The following is a 24,339-nucleotide window of genomic DNA, read 5'->3' as shown; positions in this document are numbered from 1 at the left end:
TTTTCCTCCCCCACCTCCAACATGGATGGCTCCATGGCCCTAGGAATGCTTCCTTTCTGGGTAGGAGGATTGGATTCTCTGACCTTCCCATCCCTTTAATCATTGCCCACATCAATAAGTACATTCATTTCCAAACTCCTCCTTGTTCCTCATAGTTCCCCCATTCTTTTATCTTCCCACTTCTCTCCAGGACGCCCCCCTCCAAAAAAAGTTTTTGGTTATATATGCAAAATTCTAAAGCTGTTAATGAGGGTCAGACATACTTTGCCAAAAGTCACAGATCTTTCCTAAAGATAGTTTGGGGTTTAAATGAGTCTATTATCATAACATCATTTTGGCATAAGTATATTTAAAGGGTCAGCTCTTATCAATCTTGAACTGACTATAAGCAGCAAAAGTGCCACATCCTACACATGAATCCATGACTGATTACTTTTCTTGAATTAAGATTGTGACCCCTACAGATCTGAATGACCAAGATTACCTTTGGGCTCAGCATACCTCTATAAAGAAAACTGGAGAACCAAGATAATTAGCAAATAAAATATAGATGTGAAATGAGTGATTATAAAAGTTCACTGCTTCATTTGAAAGGATAGGCACAGCCTTTAAAAGAAGAAAAGCCATTGCCTTAGCAAACCTTGAACAAACTATTTTTACTTCCACAAAATTCTTGGAGAATTTTTCAACTCTCTCCTTGTTAATGAATAGTCCATTGCAGTTAAGTGGTTCAACTTTGCCAGTGTATTTCTTTCAGTCATTAATAATTAGTCGTTTGTCCTTCAGGATATCAGCCAGCATCATTTTCCTATTTTTATGAAAAGAAAAACTGAGGTACAGAACAATTAAGCTGACCCCCTCCCCGCCCCAAGCAAATCAGTTACAGAGCCAGGAATCACAGACATAAGAATACTGACTTAAGGAAAGTTGTTTAGACACCAGACACCCTTGATTTCTGCTACAAATTCTACCACTGCCTTATTAGAATAAAATAGTAAGTGAGCCAACAAATATATAGATGTTTTCTGTTTTCTTTCTTTCTTTCTGTGAGAGTAGTGGGACTCACACAGAACCAAGTATGCAAAGGAAAAACAAAAGACATCCAGGTTTTAGGATAAGGAATGTATTACTGCATTCTCCTAAGTTACTGGTGTATGCAAGTGACCTGAAGGCAGTGTGGATAGAGGGCTGGTGTATTATAATGCATTAGTTCTAGAAAGAAAATGAAAATGGCACAAACAATTCTTACTGTTTTCATTTTTAGAACATCAATGAGGATGAATTGCCAAAATTTTTCACACCTAATGATGTTAACCTGATTTTTTTCAAAGCCTGGATAGAACTAAGGTAATGTTGATGCCCAAATAAACCCTGACTATACATAAAGAATATCTTGTTAAAATGTGGAACAGCTGGATGTTTACTCTGTGGAAATATTTGACCACTATTTGGCAGTCCCCATGAGAGTGCCAATACTGCTGTTGAGGTAAGACATGATCCTCTGAGCCTCTTGATGAGTTCCGCTAATGTTGAGAAGCAAGAAGCCTGAATCATTCACCCCCTGGACAGGATGTAAACTACCACACACAATTTTTCTTCAGGCCAAGAGAGCACGTTCCCAAGATGGTTCAAATCTGATAGCTTTAAGGTCCACTATACCATGAGTTTAGGTGGTTTTTATATAGCTGGTCTTTTCTTCTTTTCATATATTGAATTTTTAGGTGCAGAAATACTGCTTTTCCTTAGCATGTGGCCAGATTTCTTCCATTGACTTAATATCCTCAGTCATATCAAATAAGTAAAATGTAGTCATTTTTACATCCTAAAGTAAACAGGAGGGAAGGTTAAAAGTCCATATAATTCCCTTTGTGGTTTCCTGGTGTCAAATATGATTCCTCTGAGTGATAACATATTCAGATGTGTTCATTTGACCAACAGAATCCTTTTATTTTGGTTTTCAAACAGTGACTGATCATCACAGGATGTGTAATCTTTAAACTCAATGGGTCATTCGGAAATCACCCTGCAGAATAATGAAAAGCCTTTCCTTCAAAATTAATGGAGTCTGGAATGACTTTTCTGGAACAGTGCCATCTTGATCCTATGAGAAAAGAATCACTAGCAGAGACAATATCCTGATCTGATATTCAGAAAATAATGGCATAAATTTCTAAGCAGAATGGTCAAACGTCCACACGATTACATTTTGAAGAATTCAAAAGTTAAAGTTTAGAAGATAGATACATCCATCATCAATGACAAAGTCTTTAACTTCATGATATTAAAAGCCAGTTATCAATTATTAATCTCCTATAATGGGGGTTTATTCTCTTGAACTAGACTTACTTCATGAAAAATATTATTTTCAACTTAGGTTTGAATGGAAGACAGAAGTCCAGTGAATCAAAAATACTTGAGATTCACTAAAGTCCTTTTCCAAGATCATGATGTCAAGGGGACTCCAAGTTTTCTCAGGCTATCTCAACAGAAAACAAGCTTCGGTGCATAAGTTCATCACTAGAAGATTGGTGGCCATCGAGGCATGAATTTATTTTTGATCACAGCAATTCATGAAAGGTATTACTGAAATATAGAAGCATTGTAATCTTATTGTTAGAGAGAATTTCCATTATGATGACATCAAGGTCTTTTCAAACAGGAGAGAAACAGCTGGCTCAGATCAAGTAAAATCCTCCTTTAGCTACTTTGCTGGTAGGATAATTAAGGGCCAGGAAGGTTTCAAGAACAGGTGCTTTAGATTTCCAAAGCTCTGGGCATAACATCTCCAACCAAATACATCACAATCAAACATACTGAAGAGAAGGATCCTGAAAATGAAGGAAAAATGTATTTTATTACTTTTTAACTGACAGAGTGACCAAAATAATCAACCATATTGACTGAACCCCTACCCTTGATCCAATGATAGGATCATTGCCAGGCTACTGCCAGGCTTAAACCTCAAGGAGATCAAAGACAAAAAAAAAAAGAACTCGTGTATAAAATATATATTTATAGCAGCTCTTTTTATAGTAGCAAGGAACTGAAAATTAAGGTGCTATTAATCATTTGGGCAATGGCTGAACAAAATTTGACAAATGAATGTAACAGAATATTAGTATGCCATGAAAAATAATAAGAGACTGTTTCAGAGACCTGAGTGAAATAATGACGTGCGAAGTGAGCAGAACCAGGGAACAATTATAAAGACAAATCTGAAAGACTTCAGAACTCCAACTGATGCAGTGACCAACCATGATTCTAAAGGACCAATGATGAAAAATGCTTCCTACCTACTTCCTGACAAGGGAGGTGAGGGAGGGACTCAAGGTACAGAATGAGACAGATGTTTTTATAAGGTCAATTGGGAATTTGTTTTACTTAACTGCATATTTTTTATAAGAATCTTGTTTTTTATTTTTTTCCAAGGCAGAGGGGTGTGATGTAAAGTAAATTAATATTTGTTTATTGAAAATGAATTTCTAAATGAACAGAAACCATCTTAATCACAAGGCGATTATTTAATGGAAAAGTCAAGATGAATAAAAAATAAGAAAACTGAAGATACAGAACAACCAAATAAAAATACAAAAATAAGTTTGTAATATATTTTATGTGAATGTGTTATGTATACAATATAAATGTTTAGGCATATACACATAATATACATTTATGTGTATATACATGTATATATGTATAGCTGTGCTTACATATATGCATGAATCATGCATTTTTATAGACGTGCACATATGTGCATAAAACAAGTTACGTGTGAGTGCTTGTGTGCACATGCATGTGTGTGTATGGCTATGAATATAGATGTAGATTCCCCCTCCCCACAAAGAGCCAAGCTCTCTTCAGTGTGATCATTCCCTCCCTCCCAATCCATATTGTAACCCCTTTATGCCTTAATAAACTACTTTGTGATTTGCTTTTGCCAGAAATATTTATCATCTGGGGGTCAAACTTCTGGTAAGAATTTCTTTGATCTTAGCTCGGCTGCCCCCACATGCACCAAAGTCTATCTAAACCCTGCCAGACTCTGTGATCTGTGGGAACCCTATGAAGTGGGAGGGGAGGAAACTCAAATGTGATAGCGTCAGAAAAAAACACTTTGTAAACTTGAAAGCACTTGGCAAATGTCACTATTATTATTATTTCGTGATGATTTTTCAGTGATGATAAATATTATTGTCATTGCTCTTGGACTTGGATACAGGAAAATCTGAATTCAAATTCTGCCGCCATTAGCTCTGTGACCCTGGGAGAATGAATCTAACCTCTCTCAGTCTTAGGTTCCCAATATGCAAAATTGAAATAATAATAGCACCTGTCCCACAGTGTTGTTATGATGCTCCAGAGCCACGGAGGGAACTGGCAAAGGTGTCTCTCAAAAGGTCACATTTGGGTTGGGGCTTCAAGGAAGCCAGAAATTCCAAGAGGTGAAAGTGAGGAGGAAGGGTGTCCAGGCAGGAGGCATAGCCAGCATAGAGTTACAGAGATGGAGAGGATTATGTCTGAGGAACAGCATAGAGGCCAGTATGGCTGAGTCAAGAGTAGATCGAGGAAAGTATGAAGATTAGCATAGCAGGAAGGGGCTAGGGTGTGAAGAACTTTTAAAAGGCAAACAAAGGAGTCTATTCCTGATCTTACAGGTAACAGGGGGTTAACTGAGGAAAGGGGGTGAAATGGTCACATACACACTTAAGTAAAATTATTCTTATAGCTATGGAGGAGAGGGTTAAGATATAGAGGCTTGTTCAAAGGTTATTGCAATATTCCAGATGAGTGGGGGATGAAAGTCTGGTCTGGGGTAGTGGTTGTGTGAGTGAGGAGAGACTCACACAAATGGGAGATGTTGAAATGACAAGATTTGGCAAATGATTAGGTACATGGGGTGACAGTTTTCAGATGAAGTAATCAAAGCTATCTATAATTGTATGAAAAATGCCCTAAATCACTACTGATTAGAGAAATGCAAATTAAAACAATTCTGAGGTACTACCTCATACCTTTTAGATTGACTAATAGGACAGATAAGGAAAATGACAAATATTGGAGGAGATGTGGGGAAAATGAGACATTAATGCACTGCTGGTGGAGTTGTGAACTGATTCAACCATTCTTTAGATCATTTTGGAACTATGTACAAAGGGCAATGAAACTATGCATGCCCTTTGACCTAGCAAAACCTCTATTAGGTCTGTATCCAAAAAGAAATTTAAAAAAAGGAAAACAACCTATATGTACAAAAATATTTATAGCAGCTCTTTTCTGGTGGCAAAGATTTGGAAATTGAGGGGATGCCCATCAATTGGGGAATGGCTAAATAAATTGTGGTATGTCATTGTAATCAAACACTATTGTGCTATAAGAAATGATGAGCAGGATGCTCTCAGAAACACCTGGAAAGACTTACATGGACTGATACAAAGTGAAATGTACTGTGTACAAAGTAACAGTAATATTGTAAGATGATTATTAGCTGTGAATGACTTAGCTGTTCTCAGCAACACAATGATCCAAGACAACTCTGAAGGACTTATGACGAAAAATGCTTATCCATCCCCAGAGAAAGAACTGATAGTGTATGAATACAGATTAAAGTATGCTTTTCAAACTTTCTTTATTTTTCATGAGGTTTTTTTGGCCTATGTTTTCTTTCACAACATGAATAATATAGAAATGTTTTGCATGACTACACATGTATAACCTATATAGAATTTCTTGCTTTCTCAATGAGGGAAGTGGATTGGGGAAAAGGGAGAGAAACTGGAACTCAAAATTTTAAAAGCGAATGTTAAAAATTGTTTTTACATGTAACTGGGAGAAAATACTAAATAATTTTTTTAAATTTTAAAAAGAAATTAAAGGCAGATTTAGGTTCAGTATAAGAAAAAAGCTTCCCCATAATTAGAGTGCTTCCTGGAAGGATTCTACCTCCCCAGAGAATTTCAAGCGGAAACTCAATAGCTTCCTATCTGGTATAAAGCCAAGAATTCCTATTCATTCACATAGGAATGGTAGCAATTAGCTTCTGAAATCCCTTTTTACTCAGTTTCTTTGATTCTGTGACTCTGATTCATGGTATCCACTTTCATTACAAACATTCCACTTAAAGTTAATTACTCAGAAAACCACTAAGTAAGTAAAAAGGGATAAGGACAACAATTGGTCCTGTGATCTCACTGATGTGTAAGGAGCCTCACTTCTTCTACCAGCCATACAGTAGTAGAACTGCAAGGGTTAAGTGATTTGCCCAAGGTCACACAGCTAGTGAATGTCAGGACCTTAAGGCCAACTCTCTGTCTATTCTACCACTACTTGTGTATGAGAAGATCAAACTGAAATGTCCTTCACAGATAGGATCAAAGATTCAGAGCTGAGAGGGACCTCAAAGCTCATCTTAATTCCACCCTTTGATTTTACAGATGAGGAGGAATGAGAACAAGGTCACGCAGGGAATAAGTAGCAGAGCTAGAATTTGAACCCAGGTTCTCTAACTCCAAATCCAACTCTCTTTCTCCTGCAAAAAAATCAAACAAAAGTCAAAACCTCCCTAATATAGCATTTGTTGTGCAGTCATTTTTTCAGTTGTGTCTGACTCTTCATGATCCCATTTGGGGTTATTTTGGTAAAAATACTGGAGTGGTTTGCCCTTTCCTTCTCTAGCTCATTTTATCAATGAGGAAACTGAAACAAACAGGGCTAAGCGATCATACAGCTAATAAGAGTCTGAGGCCAAATTTGAACTCAGGTCTTCCTAACTCCACACCTAGCACTCTATCCATTGCACCACCTAGCTATCCCCTTAGAAAACATTTATTGTCAAACAATAATTATTGCTAATGTTACTTTGGTTTTTTAAATCATAGCACTAAATGTGAGCATGGAGAATAACGACATAAATATGAGTGACTGAACAAAATGTTTTGTGTAAAGAATTCAAAAATAAACTTTGCTTTATACTCACCATGCATATGAAAGGCACATTTTCTTTGGAATGATCCTCTTTTCCCAGAAGACTTCTATAATTTTATTTTGTTTTCTCATGATTCCTTAGGAGAAGTTCTCAGATGTCAAATATTCTCTTTGATTTGGAGCTTTCCCACAGGCATATCTGGCTTCTACAGTTCTCATTCTGGTTACATTTTTTTTTTATGCCCATCCCTGGTCATGGCTGCTGGGCAAACACTTTGACAGACTGATCATTAAAAAATTTCAAGCTGTTCTGCTTAAATTCAAATGCATAGCAAAGACACCATATTTCATTTCAATAGGAAGCTGGGAAACTGAACGTGTTCTTTATTTTCATAACTTAAAGCCAGGATGGCTTCTTCTTTGGGCAGTGCAATCTACCCAAGAAATGCTATACCACAGCTTCCCTGTGATGGAAAATGTTTGACTTCCATTCTCCTAGTAGAATAGGCAAAGGAGTAACAGAAACAAGGGGTTAACAGGTGGCACATGAGTACAGGGAATGTTCCAAACCTGGTAGTTCTCACACTCATGAGAAAAATGGCAATATTTAGGCAGGAGTTCTTAACCTGTGGTCTATGAACTTGTTTAAAAAATATTTTGATAATTTTATTTCAGTAGGATTATTTTTCATCATAATCCCATGTATTTTATTTTATACATTTAAAAATATTCTAAGAAGGGGTCCATAGGTTTTACTAGAGTGCCAGGGGCAGGGGGTCCATGACACGCAAAAGGTTAAGAACCCCTGATTTAACTGAACATCTCTGCACATTTCAGATTTCAGTTTTTTCATTCACATGGCTTAATACAAATGTCAACTTAGTGCGAAACCATTCCCTGTACTCTCTAGAGTTTGCAATCTGTTCTGATAAGTACAAAGAGAAATAAATATACAGTACTTTTTACATGACAGAGCTCATCTGAAATGCAAGTATCCCAATACAGAGAATTAGAGTAATATAAAAGAAGCTTACCTTCCTCGGGGTAGCATTTAGGCATGCCATCTGCTCCCATTAGTAAGTTACCATAATCATCATGCTGTTCAAGGGTGCCTGGAGGACAGGTTGGGACTGGAATAGTTGGCTCAGGAGTTGTTGGCACAGAGGTGGTGGTGGTCGTGGTTGCAGGAGTGGTGGTGGTTGTGGTGGTGGTGGTGGTGGTGGTAGTTGTAGTTGCCTTAGTTGTAGTGGGACGAGTTGTTGATGTAGTTGTGGGTGTTTTGGTTGTTTTGATAACCTCCAAACCCATCAATGGCTTCCCTCCAAGGCTTAATACAGGCTTATCCTGGGGACTAGCCAAAGGCTTGCCATGCCGTCCCTGACCAAATAAGGGGAGTCCATCAGGGCTCACCACTGGAGTCCCTCCCATATCTAGAAACAACAACAAAAGACATCACGCCATGGCTACGGGTATAAATTGCAGATTTAGTCATGATCTTTTATAGGTTAGGCTGAGCCTAAAAAAAATCTACAACCATAAAAGCAAAATGATTTAGGAGGATTATTTCTAGACTATCAGAAACATAAGCCACTTTTGGTAGCTTCTGAGTTTAAGCTCTCATTAGAGAGTGGTCTACCCCAAGGGTTCTGTGGAGAAATTTCATATCTAACTATCTGTATCTGTATGGAGAGAGGCAGTTATGTTATAAAATGAATAACAGATCACAGGCCCTGGTGTTAGGAGGATCTAAGTTTAAAGTCAGCCTCAAACACTTGACACTTGCTAGCTGTGTGACCTTGGGCAAGTCACTTAACCCCATTGCCTTGCTTTCCCCATCCAAAAAAAAAAAAAAGATGAAGATGGAACAGAGATATGACACTTCTTAGCTTTTATCTCTGCTCTCAGCCATGATAGTCTCTTATTGAATCATATTCTCAATGGAGATTTTTTAAGTAGGTCTTTCAAAAAGTCCAGTTTCACTTACCCACAATTGTCCGACCATCACCTCCTAGTTTAACCCGAAGAGGATTTCCATGAGAGTCCTGGAGATGCCTTCCTTCTGAATTTAATACCAACCCCCGGTCAAGATCCACAGTCTATTAGCCAACAAAATGAAAGGAAAAAGAAAGTGTTGGTTCTGCTTCGATTTTTATTCATTGGTCCAAGAGATTTACATAGGAGGCTCTCATGAAAGGAAGATCAAATGTGAACAAGCAAGAATCTTCCTGTCTCTAGTGTTCATGATTTTAAAAAATTAGGGGAAACATATTCATCTTTTATATTCTGCATTTTTAACTTTAAATTGAAGGGAAAGATGTTCCCCGTCATAGCTTGCATTTTAATTGCATATTTGCATACTTGTCTTTACAATTCTGAAACTATTTTCAATGAAGACTAAAAATAATCTTACCCATATATTTCCCATATATTTCCATTCCCTGAACTACTGTAAGCATTTTATAACCTAATATTTTAATTTAATATAAGGAACAAAAAGTCCCCTCATGACAATGCTAATAATTTATCATTAAGCCTAATTTTTCTTTTGTAAACATTTTCATAAATATTAAGCCTTCAGGATTCTTTTATACTTCAGATATCTCTAATTCTATCAGTACAGGTGCTGACTCCACTGATACAGATGTCAGTCAGCTCCTTTTATAGCTTAATTTTAAACGATTTTAAAGAATTTCTATGGCTAACCCATTCACCTGGTGAGCAAACTGGCAAGTAGTCTTTCCAAACTAAGCTAAGTTGGTTCTCATATAAAAGATATTTGGTCCCACACTGGTCCATAATCAAAGTCTTTTTGTACATTATGGGATCTGGCAAAATAACCTCTGAGAATCTAGAATCTATGCGGTGGGAAAGGATGTTAGTGGAGGGATGCCCAGGATAGATTGTGAAAATAGTCCTTATACTGATAATCACATTTCTTTTATAAATCTAAAAGTCAAGGCAATGAGAATTTCATTCTTTGATATACTCATGAAAAGAAAAACTTCTTTGTTAAGCTAGGATATGCCTTCCTCCTCTCTGCCATCAATATTAAAGGTAGCCAATTTTAACTGAGTGCTAGATTCCAGTGCTTTCAAAAGTGTTGTTAATACTAAAATAACACTGGTCATAATAAAAGGAACATAAGCAATGGGTCACTTAATGCCCTATAACATGTATGCACAGATTCCCACAATTTAATACCCTATACATGAAAAAATCGCTCACTCTTTGTACAAACAAGACTGACATTCTCTACAATGAATAGAATTATGCTTGGCTTATCAATTCATTAATAAACAAGTAATGATGGAGAATCTATAATAGTTATAAAGATATTGTGTTTGTTGCTATATTGATAGTTAAATTAAGATTTACTTATATTCACTGCTTCCAAATAAAAATTGTGTGTATGTGTGTGTGTGTGCACACCCATACATGCAATACTTCATTTGGGGGCATATTTAATCTATTCCATTTCCATGAGTTTTGAAGAGTTCTTATCTTAGAAAAGTACCAGATGTACTTTCATATTGCCTATACCTGAAACACTTCTAAAGATCCTTATTTTTTGAAAGCTGGGCATTTTGGTGTTATCATGTACTCTTCCTAATTCCTGATCCTTTGAGTTTTTGAGAGATAATAAAGCACCGGGACTTGACATTCAGTGCCTTCAATAATCTTGCTTCTCTTACTGCTCTCCTTCACATACCTTACCTTCTGGCCAAACTAGTTTCTTCCCTATCAGCTCTTCTTATTATTTCCAGTCCTATTCCCATACCTTTAATCATTTTTTGGATACAGAATCCCCCCCAACCCCCCTGCCTTGGAAGGAATGAATTCTTCCCTTTCATCTTCCTCTGTTGAACATGATTCCTCTTCCAAGAAGTATTCCATCACTACAGATAAAAGAGAATTCTCTTCAATGGAAGAGAATTTCTCATGGAATTTTGTTTGGCTCTCCTTTGATATTGCCACATTCTATCTTGTATCATACTAATTCATAAACTAGTCATATCTCATCACTACCTCCATTACAATGTAAGCTACTCAAGAAAAGAGACTATAACATTTTTCATATTTGCATTGCAGACAGTATGCACAAAATTAGGGAATAAAGACTAGATCTGTGATTTCATTGGTATAGGAAATTCCTGGGGGAAATATGTTTCTTCTACCAAAACAAGTCTGCACCTTCTCTACAGCTGATAATCTTAGAGAGTTGCTTAAAGCGTGGAAAGGTTATATGATAGATATATGGGTCACACAACTAGGTGGGACTTGAACCCAAGTCTTCTTGGCTTTGAAGTTAGTTTCCTATCTACTACACTAAATTGCCTCTCCTATTGGATCTATAACTGAAGGTTGCTTGTTTTTTTTTTTTTAATGAAGTGTTCTTTTTTTTGAAAAGTGTAACTTCTCATAGTCCTAAACCAGTGAAAGCAATCCTGGTTTAAACATCAAGCAATTAACAATACACACCATTGGTTCTAGCCACAGTAATTATTAGGAAAGCCATAAGGAGATCTGATGAAAAGTGCTCATTAGCCTTGGCTATAGTTAAGAACAAGGAAGATCACTGTATCTATTTTTCCACAGAACTACCATTTCTTTTCCTTCAATAGCATCAAAACATCTTGTATTTGTAAAGAAGTTTACCCTACCCACTTTGTTCCTTGAGGGCCATTGATAATTCTCTGTCCACTTAGTTGTCCATTACTACCCGGAAGTACTTTCCCATCTACATTTGGTCTGCCATTATTACCTATGCAGTACAAGAGAATAACAGAGCTGAATAAAGTCAATAGGTCAAGAAAGCTTGTTTTATACCAAAGTTTTAAAAGAAATACTTCACAACATACAGAAGGACAACCAGGGTTGGAAACCACTACTGGAGGTATCAGGTTGCAAATGGTCTTATGTGACTTATACATTTTCTTCTGAAGCTTGTTGAAGTTTTAACATGTTTAAGAATATTAAGAGCACAATAATGGCTTGGTTGTTCTGCATCATTGGAGAAGCAGTTATTCTATAGAAATGAATTTTTCACATAACTAAGTTCCCATACCATAGCTGTATTTTAAATAAATCTTTTTTATCAACATATTGTATATTTCTTTTTTACTATAATAGGGTTTAGCAAACATATGCATATCTAACCTTTTCATGATAAGGTTATCATTGGGAATTATTGTATTATGTTATAGAAGTCAAGTCTTTTATAGTAAATATAGTATAGTATATAGAAATTACAGGGAAGACATAGGAGCCAGTAAAATTGTAAATGGCTCCCATAATATTTAGCTTCCAAAGCTATTCTGTCTCTCCCTTTTCCTGTGGCTTTTCCTAGACAATACTTTGCATATGCTAACTACTTTAAAATGTTTGTTGAATTGCATTGGATTGACTTGACAATTGCTACTTTTAATCAGCTGCCTAATTGTACACTGAATGAAGACCTAAGTATTTCCCCCTTTCCTACTGAGCTAAAGTACATGGGTTTCTTAACAAGTATATGCAGTTTAAATGATTTTTTCCTTCCATTTAATTCATACTTCTCACTCTTTTCTAGATGGTTGAGGCTGTCTTAAATCCTCTGGATTTATTAATGTATGTGGTATTACTATATTAATGTATGCGGTTACATTTTATTCAGACGATAAGCTAAACTAATAGATAAAGACAACGTCTTCCATTCATTTATTCAATGACCATGTACTGAATGTCTCCTATATTCAGGTCCCTTACTATGCTAGGTACTACCTAAATAAACCCATGCAAGCTTAAGGCAGAACCCAAACTCCTATATCACACTGAGATGATGTAAATACCAGTCCTCAGAAGACCAGATTCTATTCTCAGTTACAGAAAAATAAGGCTCTAGTTGTTTCCTGAAAACATTTGTCTATAGTGCTCCTTGTTATTATACCAGTCTTTAGCATATATTTTGTGAACTACAATAGCTTGAAATACTTAACCCAATTCTATCTAAAGCATCTGAGCTTTTACTAGCTCGTGTTCAGATGTGTGTTTGCACAAAGTGTTGCAGCTCAAGTATATCTAAGTACTTTGAATATATTTTTTTTTACCGTGTAAAAGAGTAAAAATCTTTTGTCCGACTTAGAAGCTAGAATTTGACAATATGGTTGGACAAAACCTACAGGACTGAGAATATAGTTCTGACCATGCAAGAGCTACAACACAGGTCACTTCTGAAAGCATCTTATGAAAGCAAAGTTGACTAAACGTTTGAAAGAACAAATTACCTGGTCTGTAAGGAGGTCTCACAGGGTATCTTGAAGGTGGGTTGCGTAATCTTGAGTTTAACATTCGTTGACGCAGTGAAAGCATGGGTGTGGTGGAGGAATAAGTAAGTGGGGCATGCGTGGTAGTATGCAAGGGTGTACTGCTGATGGGACTCTGGGTATCACGGGACCGTGGAAGAAATTTAGAAGGGGCATTAGGGATTTGTGAGGTTCTTGGAGTATTACCTAATGGTGGAGGAATAGGACGTTTTAAAGGAGTAGAGTTATCTTCTTCATTAGATCTTACTCTATGAGGAAAAAGAGAACTTACAGACTTCTCCTTATCCTTACCAACATTTCTATTTAGGTATTTACCACCAGAGGAAGGAGGCCACTTTGAAGAAGAAACAGAATCTCTCTCTTTGTCTCTTCTTGTATATTCCCTATCATCATCTTCATCATCATCATCATCATCATTTGAGACTGACTGATGAGACTTCAGAGAAGATGACAGAGGTATCTTAGAAGGAGGCTCTATCTTTGATGGTGTGGATTGGTGCAGACTATCTTTTTTCTCCACTTGGGATACTGTTCTGCTAGGAGCTCGAGCACGGGAATGAACAAAGGGTAATGTGGGTTTTGCATAAGTTTCTCTGGAGTTACCAGATCTACCAGCTGGCAAAAATGAACCTGAGCCTCTGGAAGAAGGTGAAGAGGTGTGTCTGCTTTGGGACTTTTCATCAGCATTTCCAAACTGAGCTCCTATTTGCTCCTGTTTGGAAAGGGAAGAGGTAGGAGATAATCCACTTTTGTGATGGGTAGAATGTACATTTATCCTGACATCTTGGTCCTCTAGTTCTGTGCTATAATTCTGGCTATCATCATATCTACTTTCTGGTTCCCGATGGCTGTGTTGGGTGGCTTGAGGTGAGAGCTGTCCTCTAGAGTTGGCAGAAAAGGTGGACTGACCGGCTCTTGTTTTAAAGGAAGGGCGAGAGTTGGAATGAACATCTTGAGATGAGGAATAAGAATTTTCTGGTATAGAATGCAATTGTTTTGATTTGGACAATGGATTTTCCGCTTCCTTACTCTGATGGTTATGAAGTTGATGTTTAGAAGTAGAAAGATGTGGAGATGGATACCTTTCTGAAGAAACTGCTACAGACCTGGAATCCTGGACATTCATTACCTTTGTGGGTGCACTGGACCCTGATTGGTGCTGAGCTCTTGTAGAGGGCCTCACTCTGGCAGGAACCCCCCCTGTTCCCGTATTTCGATGAGCATCTTGTGTATGTAGTTGATTGGGAAAGGATGGTGAATTGCCCTGAGAGTGTGTATCTGAAAAAGATGATTGAGAATTTGCATTTTCTGTGAGGGGTGCTTTTCGATGAGCACTTGATACTCTCTGAGGGGTTCTTCTCATGTGATCTGAACTCTCTGAAGAAGGCTGCCTTGAAGAAGAAGGTAGATGATCATTTACAATAGTAGAGGGAAGTGGTCTTTCTTCATCATCTTCTTCCCTTTCCTCATCTCTATCAATGTGTGAACCAACCCTAGGATCAGAAAGACGGTGAGAATGAATGCTAGATGATGTTGTGGATTGAGGAGAGTTAGAAGGCTGTGACTGGGGACCTTGGCTACTGCTAAACCTGTTAGGGTATCTACTGGTGGAAGAAAATGGTCTACGTCTGGGAAAATTTAAGTTCCCAGAGATAGGCTGACCTGCTGTCAACCTGGAGCGAAAGGTAGGAGAGGTAGAATCTGTCTGTCTCTTTTGATCTTCTGCATCATAGCTGTCATTGCCATCATCATCTGAGCCATTCCTTTCATCTGGTCTCTGCTTCATTGAAGGGAGGTGTGAGTGGGTGGTCCTATGATGGGCTGGAGAAGAAGCCGTGGACTGTGAGGGCATGGCAGAGTTTACTGCTCTTGCCTCCTGATCATTTTTCAGCACACGAGGATGAGATCCAAATCTGGTTGGCAGTGCCCTTGGAGTTCCCCCATGGGAAGAAGATCTTGTTGCTGGGATTAGAAAACTTGATTTTTCCTCCCAATTCTCTGATGGAGCATTTGTATGAGCTGGCAAATGTGACTTTCCTTCACCACGTATAGGACTCTTCTCCGGGTGTGTAACAGACTGTCGATTTGATGGTACAGTCGATCGAGAACGCTCTGTAGTCTTAGAAACTGGCTTTCTAGATGAAGGATATTTTGAGTGCAGAGGATCTTCAACATGTCGTTCTTTTTTGTCATCATCATCATTATCATCAACTGGGTCATTACTAGTGTTTTCATGAGATGGGTTAACAGAAGTGACTCTGGAAGAAGGATAATGAGAGTTACGCATTCTCAAATGTCTGGTCTCATCATCATGGAAAGAGGAGGATGATGGAGATGTAGAAGCAGACTGTGAATCCTGAGAGGAAGATGAAGAATCATGAGAATCTATGTTTGTCTTCTGGGGAAACATGGGAATTCGAGCTCTCACTGGGGTCCTTCCAGGCCCTAAGACAGAATGAAAGGATCTACTTGGTAATGGTGGCCTAACATTTCTCTTGGTATCTTGGATCTTAGACTGTGATGTTGGTGACTCTGCATGTGAATTTAAGTCATCATCAGTGACTTCTGTTGACTGGAGGTCAGGGCTTAACTCTGTTCTCTTTTTAGGGGGCTGCTGGGATTTACTGAGGACCTCACTATTAGTCAAAAGTTTATTCTTTAAATCAGGAAGTGGGGTTTTTGCATCTCTCTCCTTGGAAGAAAGAGATGAATGAATGTGTTTAGAGGGAGGGATTTTGTGTGAAGGCTCAGGCTTTTTAGGATCCAATTTGTCTTCCATATTCATTCTCTGATGAGTGTTTGGATCACTGGTGACAGCTGCAATAGAGTTGTAAAGAAAATCAACCACAGCTATAAGGCAGTAAATGATCATTTGTGACAGCATGAAGGAAAGGATATAACCACTAAAAAACATGATAAGTAACAGACTAACAAATAACTTTTTCTCCCTGGTCACAATAACCAAAAGGCTACTTATATAATATATTACATATATACACGTATATATATATATATATATATGTATATGTATACATATACATATATATATATAAATAACAAAAGGGATGTACTTCCCTTTATGTAAGAGATGTGGTCCTGAAGACGAAAAAAAAAGTAAATAACAAATTTATTCCTTTATATTTAATAGGAATATTCAAAAATGAATCATGCAGTGAATCCTTTAGTCAAGCAAAGGTATGTAATGTGAGTAATCAACTCCAAATTATCTGCTTTGAAATTTCAAATGTTGTATATCAGTTTTATTAAGGTAGGCTATCCAAATATAATTTTCAATGAATCCTAAGTGAGATGGAGTAACGTGGCCCAGGCATTAAGAAGTCCTGGATTTAAATCCTGCCTCTGTCATTTATGAGCTATATGACCATAGACAAATTAACTAATCTCCATGTGCCCCATGCAGTTCCATTAGATTATCTAAAAAGTCATTGAGTTGCATGGTGGAAGGAGTTTCCAAAATTCCCTTTTCCCACACTGACAAAATCACACAGATCTTCTCCATAGTCATAATAAGTGAGCTAGAATAGGTCTTAAAATATGCTAAGAGACAAGAATAATTTTGATGTGGAATTATTGTTACACAAAATCACATGAAGTAAAGTGCATGACCTGTACGGTGTATTTTCAAGGTCACCAAAAGGCCTTCACATATCCTGTTCTCCAAAATATGTCCTCTTCCCTCTTGTCTCTTATGCCTGAACATTCTTTCAAAAGGGACAAAACCTTTGTTTCACAATTGGAAAGAAGGCTTTGAATGCAGCAAGACCTTGGAAGGCCGAAGGTGTAGAAGGCTAATATCGGAGCCTTTCCTAAGAGTAAGCTTTAACAGAGGGTGGACGCTGGTAGTCTAATAGTAAGTTGGTGTTGTGGATAACACAACAAAAGGAATGCTGGGAGATTCAGAAGCAAAAGGATTTCTTCAAAATTTAACTTAAGATCAGACCTGGGTATGTCTATGAATGATCTAAACAGCGCACAGTGAAATAAAGCATTGGCAATTACCTCGTTAATCTAGGTGTGGGTGGCCAAATAAGATAATTCACAGCTATGTATACAGGAGGAAAAAAAAACCCCAGCACATTTTGGGACCTGAGTTAACTTGACTAGCTGTCAAGATTGATTGGATAAACTGGTTTATTGCCAGTTTTCTTCACATTTTTTGTTCAGACATAGTTCAAGTGCATACAATACAAAATAAACTTAAAACCAGTATTTTGGTCAAAGGGGAGCAAAATAAACAAAAGTGTCTATATTTAACATCTAAATGTTTCATTTCTCTTTTATTTTCAATATAAAGTTAGAGAATGACATCAGTTAAATTATAATTAACGATGTTGTCATGTTACTTGGGGAATTCAATGCAACCTGCTGAGGAAAAATCTATTTTTAAAGGAATCACTATTTAAGATTATTTTTCCCCTTTTTAGAAATTTCAGTGCAAACTTGTGATGAAATCTACATATCTAATCCATCTTGATTCGGGACTACGATCTAAATTAACACAAGATGAAAAGCCAGAATGATATGTGAAAGACAAGGGCACTGTGAGAGAGGGAGGGAGAGAGAGAGAGAGAGAGAGAGAGAGAGAGAGAGAGAGAGAGAGAGAGAGAGGGAGGGAGGGAGGGAGGGAGGGAGGGAGGGAGGGAGGGAGAGAGAGAGAGAGAGAGAGAGAGAGAGAGAGAGAGAGAGAGAGAGAGAGAGAGAGAGAGGGAGAGAGAGAGAGAGAGAAATGAATACAAGATGCTTACTTGTTGGCATAGCGACAATGAAGGCTTTAGACTGAGGACCCTGTCCTCTCCTGTTTGCGGCCCGGATTTTGAAAAGATAGCGTTCCCCAGGCTGCAGACCATCCACTATGGCAGAAGTAGTCTCTCCAGGATAGGTGAGGGACTTTGCTCCAAATGGTTTGAGAGCCGGGGCGTATGAAAGAATGTATTCTGAAATGATTTGGCAGACGGTTGGAAGGAGGAAACTGAAAACAGTCCTGTGTCCAGCAGACAGACTGTATGGGTAGGATGAATTAGAACGTGCATTACTAAAATTAAAACACTAGCAATGCACGTCAAGTCAACAGCTGGAGTACAAAGACATGAGAGACGAACTAGCATTCATTCAGGCTAACAGACAGGATATGTAGTTAATTAGCTAGCGATTTTGTATTTTAAGTAAGTTAAGCATATGGAATCCAGGAGGCAAATCTTAATGGTGTTTCCCCAAAAAACATTTACATAGTTCTTTTCCTTATTGCTTATTACCTTATAATTCTCTGTGATAAAAAAATCAAGTGAGAAACTAGCTACTGGAGATTGATTCTAATTAGCTGGTGACAACTTTAAATATTTTTGTTTATCAAATTATGATTACTTTGTGTTAGTGCCTTAGTTACCAAGTTGCTGATTTAATCTAGCTAAATTCCAGATTGAGAAGGCATTTATGTATAGTGGCAATTACATATTTTAAATCAAGGTATACAATGATAAAATTACTTGGATAACATTCAAAAGGTGGGATAAGTCACTAAATATTCATTCTAATATTACAATCTTATAAAGATCATGCCAATTCTGGAATGCTATTTTGTTGTTAAAACTCTGAAAGTAAAGATTATATTCAATAGTGATGAAATAAAGTGCCTTTGCTACAGAAATGATTAAGTAGTACATTATGTCCTAAAACATATCCTTTTCAGTCCCAACCAAAAATTCAAGCTTATCTTCTTCTCAATGCAACCAGTGATTTCTACTTTGTATAACATAATCATTTGTGGTGGTCAAAAGTTAAGAAATGGAGAAAACCATTACTCAAAACAACATTGGTAAAATATGGACATTGGATTATGCTCTTGAATGAGGGACAGGGAAAGACTACAATCACATACAGATCTACTATTCTATATTATCACTTCCTATACACAGCAAGTGCCACAGTTATTATGGATTTCAGATCTTGAAACTTGAAAAAATAATTATAAGGATGCCAGTCCAGGGAAGAAGGAGAAATGTGAACAGAAAGGAGCTATTTAGTTACAATTTTTGCTTTAGAAACTCAGTGGCGACTGTGCTCTCTGGCTATGTAATTAACTGGCCACTAACCAGAAATTCCTTCCAGTCTTTAGACTGGAACCAGAATGAGAAAAATGAAAAACCATATAACAGGAGAGACAAGACTAGACAAAAGTAGTAAATCATCTCAAAATAGAGAAAATCTGGATAACATTGATGGCTTCTTAAATGAGACCTTTTCTATCCGTATCAATAAGGGACCATCTGCTCTACATAACCAACAGGCAGCCCACACACAAATACATACATAGCATGTGTATTTACATGTGTATATATGCATCTCTTTATATATTTATATATAACCATCTATATTATTAAGGGCAAGCTTTGTTTACTGTGTTCTCAGAAAATATATTTGAGAATTGACAAGCTGAGAATAGTTTACTCAGTTTGTATATTTTAAATGTAATTATATTTTAAAACCATATTTCCTCAGTAAGGGACTTAGACAAACAGAATTTGTATCCATCTTCACTAGGCATTCTCACATACTTCCCTAATTAGTTAGGGATATTTGTGGTTAACACTGGCTTCTTCAGTTCCTCTGCGGTACAGTGAATAGGTCCATCCATAACACTTTATACTTCAGGTTATTATTCGGATGGGTTAAGAGGACAGGGCCACAAACATGAGCTTAAGACATGAAGGATAATACAAAAAGCTGGATACTGGGAGAAATGGACAAAACTAACGTTTGTGTGCAATCATTTTTATTACCTAGAAAATAATTGCATCAAATGTCCTTCCTCTCACGACTAAAATCTCCTGTAAGTATGCTACCTCCCTCACTGCTTTTCACATAATGTGAATAGCCAGTATTGATCAGTCATCTGGCACTTCAAGTACATGACATAGATCGCTTCCACTTCCTTATGGATTTTTGTACAATAAACCTCCTACCTTTGACTCTCCCCTCTGTCTCTGGAAGTGTGTCCCAAGAAGCAGTTACAGCAGTAGGTTTGCCTTTTACAGGGCGGACATCCAGGTTTTCAGGTGCTGCGGTAGGGGCTATAAAAGAACAAATTACTCAAAAAAGCAAATGTTATGTCGAAAAAACGACTATTTAAATACATCTTGATGCTGTTGCTACATGGAGCATTGTAGAGTCTAAAAAGGCAAATGACACATGCTGACAGTCCTTGGTAGACAAACATCATTCAAAGAGATGTCACTGTGATTATCAGTGCACTTGTAGGAAGCAAGTTCATGACTGATGCTGATGTAACATAGCAACTTATATTTCTACTGTCACTATCTATGAAGCAGATAAAATATGAGTTAAAGATAATCTAGGGGCAGTGAGGTAGAACAGTGGATACAGCACCAGCCCTGGAGTCAAGAGGACCTGAGTTCAAATCCAGCCTCAGACACTTGACACTTACTAGCTGTGTGACACGGAGCAAGTCACTTAATGCCAATTGCCTCATATAATAATTGTCATCATCATCTGGTTAGCAGTTTTAGAGATTCGATTCACCAAATATTGAATAATAATGACTAGCATTTATGTTAAAGTTATGTTTAAAGTTTGCAAAGTACTTTACAGATAGTATCTTGTCTTATTCTCACAACAACCCTGGGAGGCAGGTACTGTCATCCCCATTTTACAGTTGAGGAAACTGAGGCAATTTGCCCAGAGTCACACAGTGAGCATCTTATCTGGATCTGAACTCATTTTGTTCAGACTCATGATCACAGAGTGAGTAAGCGTCTGAGGTTGGATTTGAATTCAGGCCTTTCTGACTCCAGGTCCAGCCCTCTTATCTACTGCCTCACCCGAATGCATCTTGAAAGTATACTATGTGCTTAAAACATTGTGCTATGCTTTATAATCAATGCAAAGACAAGTCAGAAATAGTTTCTGACCTCAAGGAGTTCACAAGGAGCATGAGGAAAATCAAGTATACCCATAGCTGTTGTACAAGGCAGAATATGATAAATCTTATATTTACATAGCATATAATTATATTGTACATGTATAATAGCATTAAATAATGAATAGGATAAATGTTATAGTGGCAGCAAAAACAAAATGCCTCAGAAATACAGAAGAGGGAGAGATTACATCTAGTTCAAGGAGAAAGAGGAAGTCCTAGTAAAGGAGGCATTTGAGATGGTCCTTAAAGGAAGAAGAGGATAGTAAAAGGTTCCATCTCCTGCTGGAGATGAGAGAGGATATTCTAGGTGGTGGTAAAAGCATGAGCAATAGTGCCAGGTTTGGGAAGGACAGTGCCTGGCATGTTCATGGAGTTATCAATGATCCAGTTTGGTAGGAGCAAAGAATTTTATGGCAGAGTAATGGAAAATAAGAAAGGACTGGCTTTAATTTTTGAGATACAGGATCACAAATTCAAAGCTGGAAGGAAACTTAGAGGTCATCATGTCCAATCTCCTCATTTTACAGATAAGGAAACTGAGGACCAGAGAGATGAAGTGACTTATATGGGGTCAAATATCTACTAGGTGTCTGAGGCAGGAGTCAAACCCAGGTTGTCCTGAGTCCAAGTTGAGTATTTGATCCACTAGACCACTTCAGCTGGAGTTTTAAAAAAGAGTATTGGAAAAGCCCAGAGAAGGTCTGCTGTGGGGCAACATTTGTACCTTTGGCAAGAAAGAAATTTTGGACATGATATCAATACTTGCTGGCCTTCAGTTTCCTTATCTATAAAATAAGAAGGGTGAATAAACTGACTTCTATGTTCCCTTACACATCTGATCCTATAATCTATGATCTGTAGTCATAAAGATATGCTACTTTAGAACATGAATCCTCAGAATCAAGCATGGGACTTCCTTCTGGGAGAGGTTATTTTCCTCCTGTAGTTACAATAATACACAGGAGTGATTTGTGTACATTTATGCAAGTGGTGTTTAATGGACACCATATGTTGAAAGAATAGGAATTTAATATAAAAATTCAGCACATGGAAAAGCATGTGCCCAGGGAAATAGTCAATCAACAATTTTGTGTTTACACATGGAAACTTTACCAAAGAATTTAAAACCAACCTCTCTAAAAGGAGTGTCCTTTCTGATGTATTCTTATGTTTGGACTCTAATAACCTGGGTGCCTTGGGACGATATTCTCTATAAAGCCTACTGTAGGGCCATCTCCCTGCTAGAAAATTCAAAGACCCCTTTATATACAAACCAGATTCTGGTGTTCTTTGAAAGACTGAGGTACTCCATTTTCCATCTCTTTCACCCTGTGAAATACGGACTGCAAATTCATACATGGTGTCTGGAATTAAATTCTCAATCAGAGTCCTTCTTCCAGAAACCTGCTTATAATCCCACCTTGCTGATTCTCCTTTTTCTCGATAGCGCACGGTATATTGCCTGTTGATGAGAAACAGTTCAGTGTTGGCATTTATTCACCAAAATTCTCAGGGGGAAGGGGGTGAGGGGGTGAACACCTGCTGTCCTTCCCTCTCTGTATCTACTGACTTTGTAGGTGTGGCCTCTGCAAGGAAATCAAATAGGAAGGAAATCAATGCTTAGTTATATTATTTGGCCAAGGAAAACAATTTAAATGCACAGTAGAAATGCTGTGGATTTTATGGCCAAGAAAGACAAGACCTTGTACTTGGGGGAAGAGTTCCTCTAAAGAGCTCTGAAGCTAGAGGATCAAGAAGCATCATGAAAGAAGAAAAGTTCTGCTGCCTACAGAAACAGTGAGGCAGTAAGGGATAGAAAAGCAGACACTGACACAAGAACTGGAAATCAATGGGAAAAATACTAGGCAGGCACTAAGGGAGGGTAGTAGATGGGAAAGTACACTTATTACCAGTTGGAGTACAAATAAATAAATAAAAATAAAAAATAATTTTTAAAATTGCCTTCCCCAAGCCAACACAAAAATACCTAAAACTTGGGCATGGGGAGCTTCAACCCAGTAGGGCTTAAACTTTATAACACAGTTTACTGCATTTATTTTCCATGCAATCCCCTCCATGGTATTTCTGCAGTAATCCAGTAGTTATAAATAAGAATGCACTCTTCATAAGGACAGTACTGAGCACTACTTAACATGACGAGTCAGCTCTGAAAAGCAAGTAATCAGAAGGTTTGAGTAGAGTCTCTTTCATCACACTAAGTGTCTCTTAATGAATAAAACCAAGACCCAATAAAATAAGTGAGAATACCTAGATGCAACTGTCCTTTTCTGTTTTTCCAAAACGGGATCTACCCAGACAACAAGGACGGACTGAGACGACATTACTCGAACACTTATGTCTTCAGGCTCTTCTAGCTCATCCTCCTCTGAAATGACAAAACAAAGAAGTTACAGCAAAATCTAGGTGTTTTCTGAGAAACTGCTATTAAATCTATTGACTAGGGTTGGAGAAAGGCAAAAAGAAGGAAGGAAGGCAGGAAGAAAGGCAGGAAGGAAGGCAGGAAGGAAGGAAGGCAGGCAGGCAGGCAGGAAGGAAGGAAGGAAGGAAGGAAGGAAGGAAGGAAGGAAGGAAGGAAGGAAGACTAAAGGAAGGAAGAGGAGAAAAGGAAGAGGAAGAATGAGAAAGAAAAAAGAAAGAATGAAAGAGAGAAAAAAGGAAATAGGAGAAGAAAGAGGAATAAAGGAAGGAAGGAAGGAAGGAGTCCTTCTTACATTTTAAGTGAGACTTAAGCAATTAAAATTACAATCAATATAGAACATTTAACCCAGACATTTTAGGACATTTTACTCTCCTGACCACTTAATAAAGAATAAATACCTCATAAAAGGAACCTCATTCTGCTCAAGGATGCTATTTAAAATTCAGTATTTTATCAATTTATAGCACAATATTCTTAGCACCACTTAAGGGAGGGCAGGGCAGAGTTAGGAATTGGTTATAATGGCATTGATCAATGAGTATAGCATGAAATGCTAATTCTGGTTCAAACAACTAGAAGTTCAGGGGCCGTACAAAGGACAGATCTCTAGACTGAGTCAGGAAGACTGACGTCTAAATATTACCTTTGCTCTTTATCAGCCATACAATCCTGGGCAAGTCATTTAACCCCTTCTAAACCTCAGTTTTGCCTTCTGTAGA

General features: G+C 37.6%; 1 protein-coding gene across 4 annotated transcripts in view; it reads right to left on the bottom strand.

Moving 5' to 3' along the window:
- FNDC1 (fibronectin type III domain containing 1) overlaps positions 1 to 24,339 on the bottom strand; it is a 108,909-nt gene that overhangs the window by 22,290 nt on the left and 62,280 nt on the right. For all 4 annotated transcript variants that reach the window (XM_072643828.1, XM_072643829.1, XM_072643830.1 and 1 more), the window contains 8 exons: positions 23,449 to 23,566; positions 22,455 to 22,642; positions 20,204 to 20,311; positions 17,990 to 18,178; positions 13,185 to 16,040; positions 11,583 to 11,683; positions 8,906 to 9,017; positions 7,956 to 8,351 (listed from right to left, as the gene is read on the bottom strand). In XM_072643828.1, coding sequence (XP_072499929.1) covers positions 7,956 to 8,351; positions 8,906 to 9,017; positions 11,583 to 11,683; positions 13,185 to 16,040; positions 17,990 to 18,178; positions 20,204 to 20,311; positions 22,455 to 22,642; positions 23,449 to 23,566 — 4,068 coding nt within the window. The remainder of the gene's footprint in view (positions 1 to 7,955; positions 8,352 to 8,905; positions 9,018 to 11,582; positions 11,684 to 13,184; positions 16,041 to 17,989; positions 18,179 to 20,203; positions 20,312 to 22,454; positions 22,643 to 23,448; positions 23,567 to 24,339) is intronic.

This window comes from Notamacropus eugenii, chromosome 2 (assembly GCF_028372415.1).
Source record: "Notamacropus eugenii isolate mMacEug1 chromosome 2, mMacEug1.pri_v2, whole genome shotgun sequence".
Classification (NCBI taxonomy): Eukaryota; Metazoa; Chordata; class Mammalia; order Diprotodontia; family Macropodidae; genus Notamacropus; species Notamacropus eugenii.
Note: the sequence above shows the minus strand (reverse complement) of the source record. Positions and strands in the feature narration are given on the sequence as shown.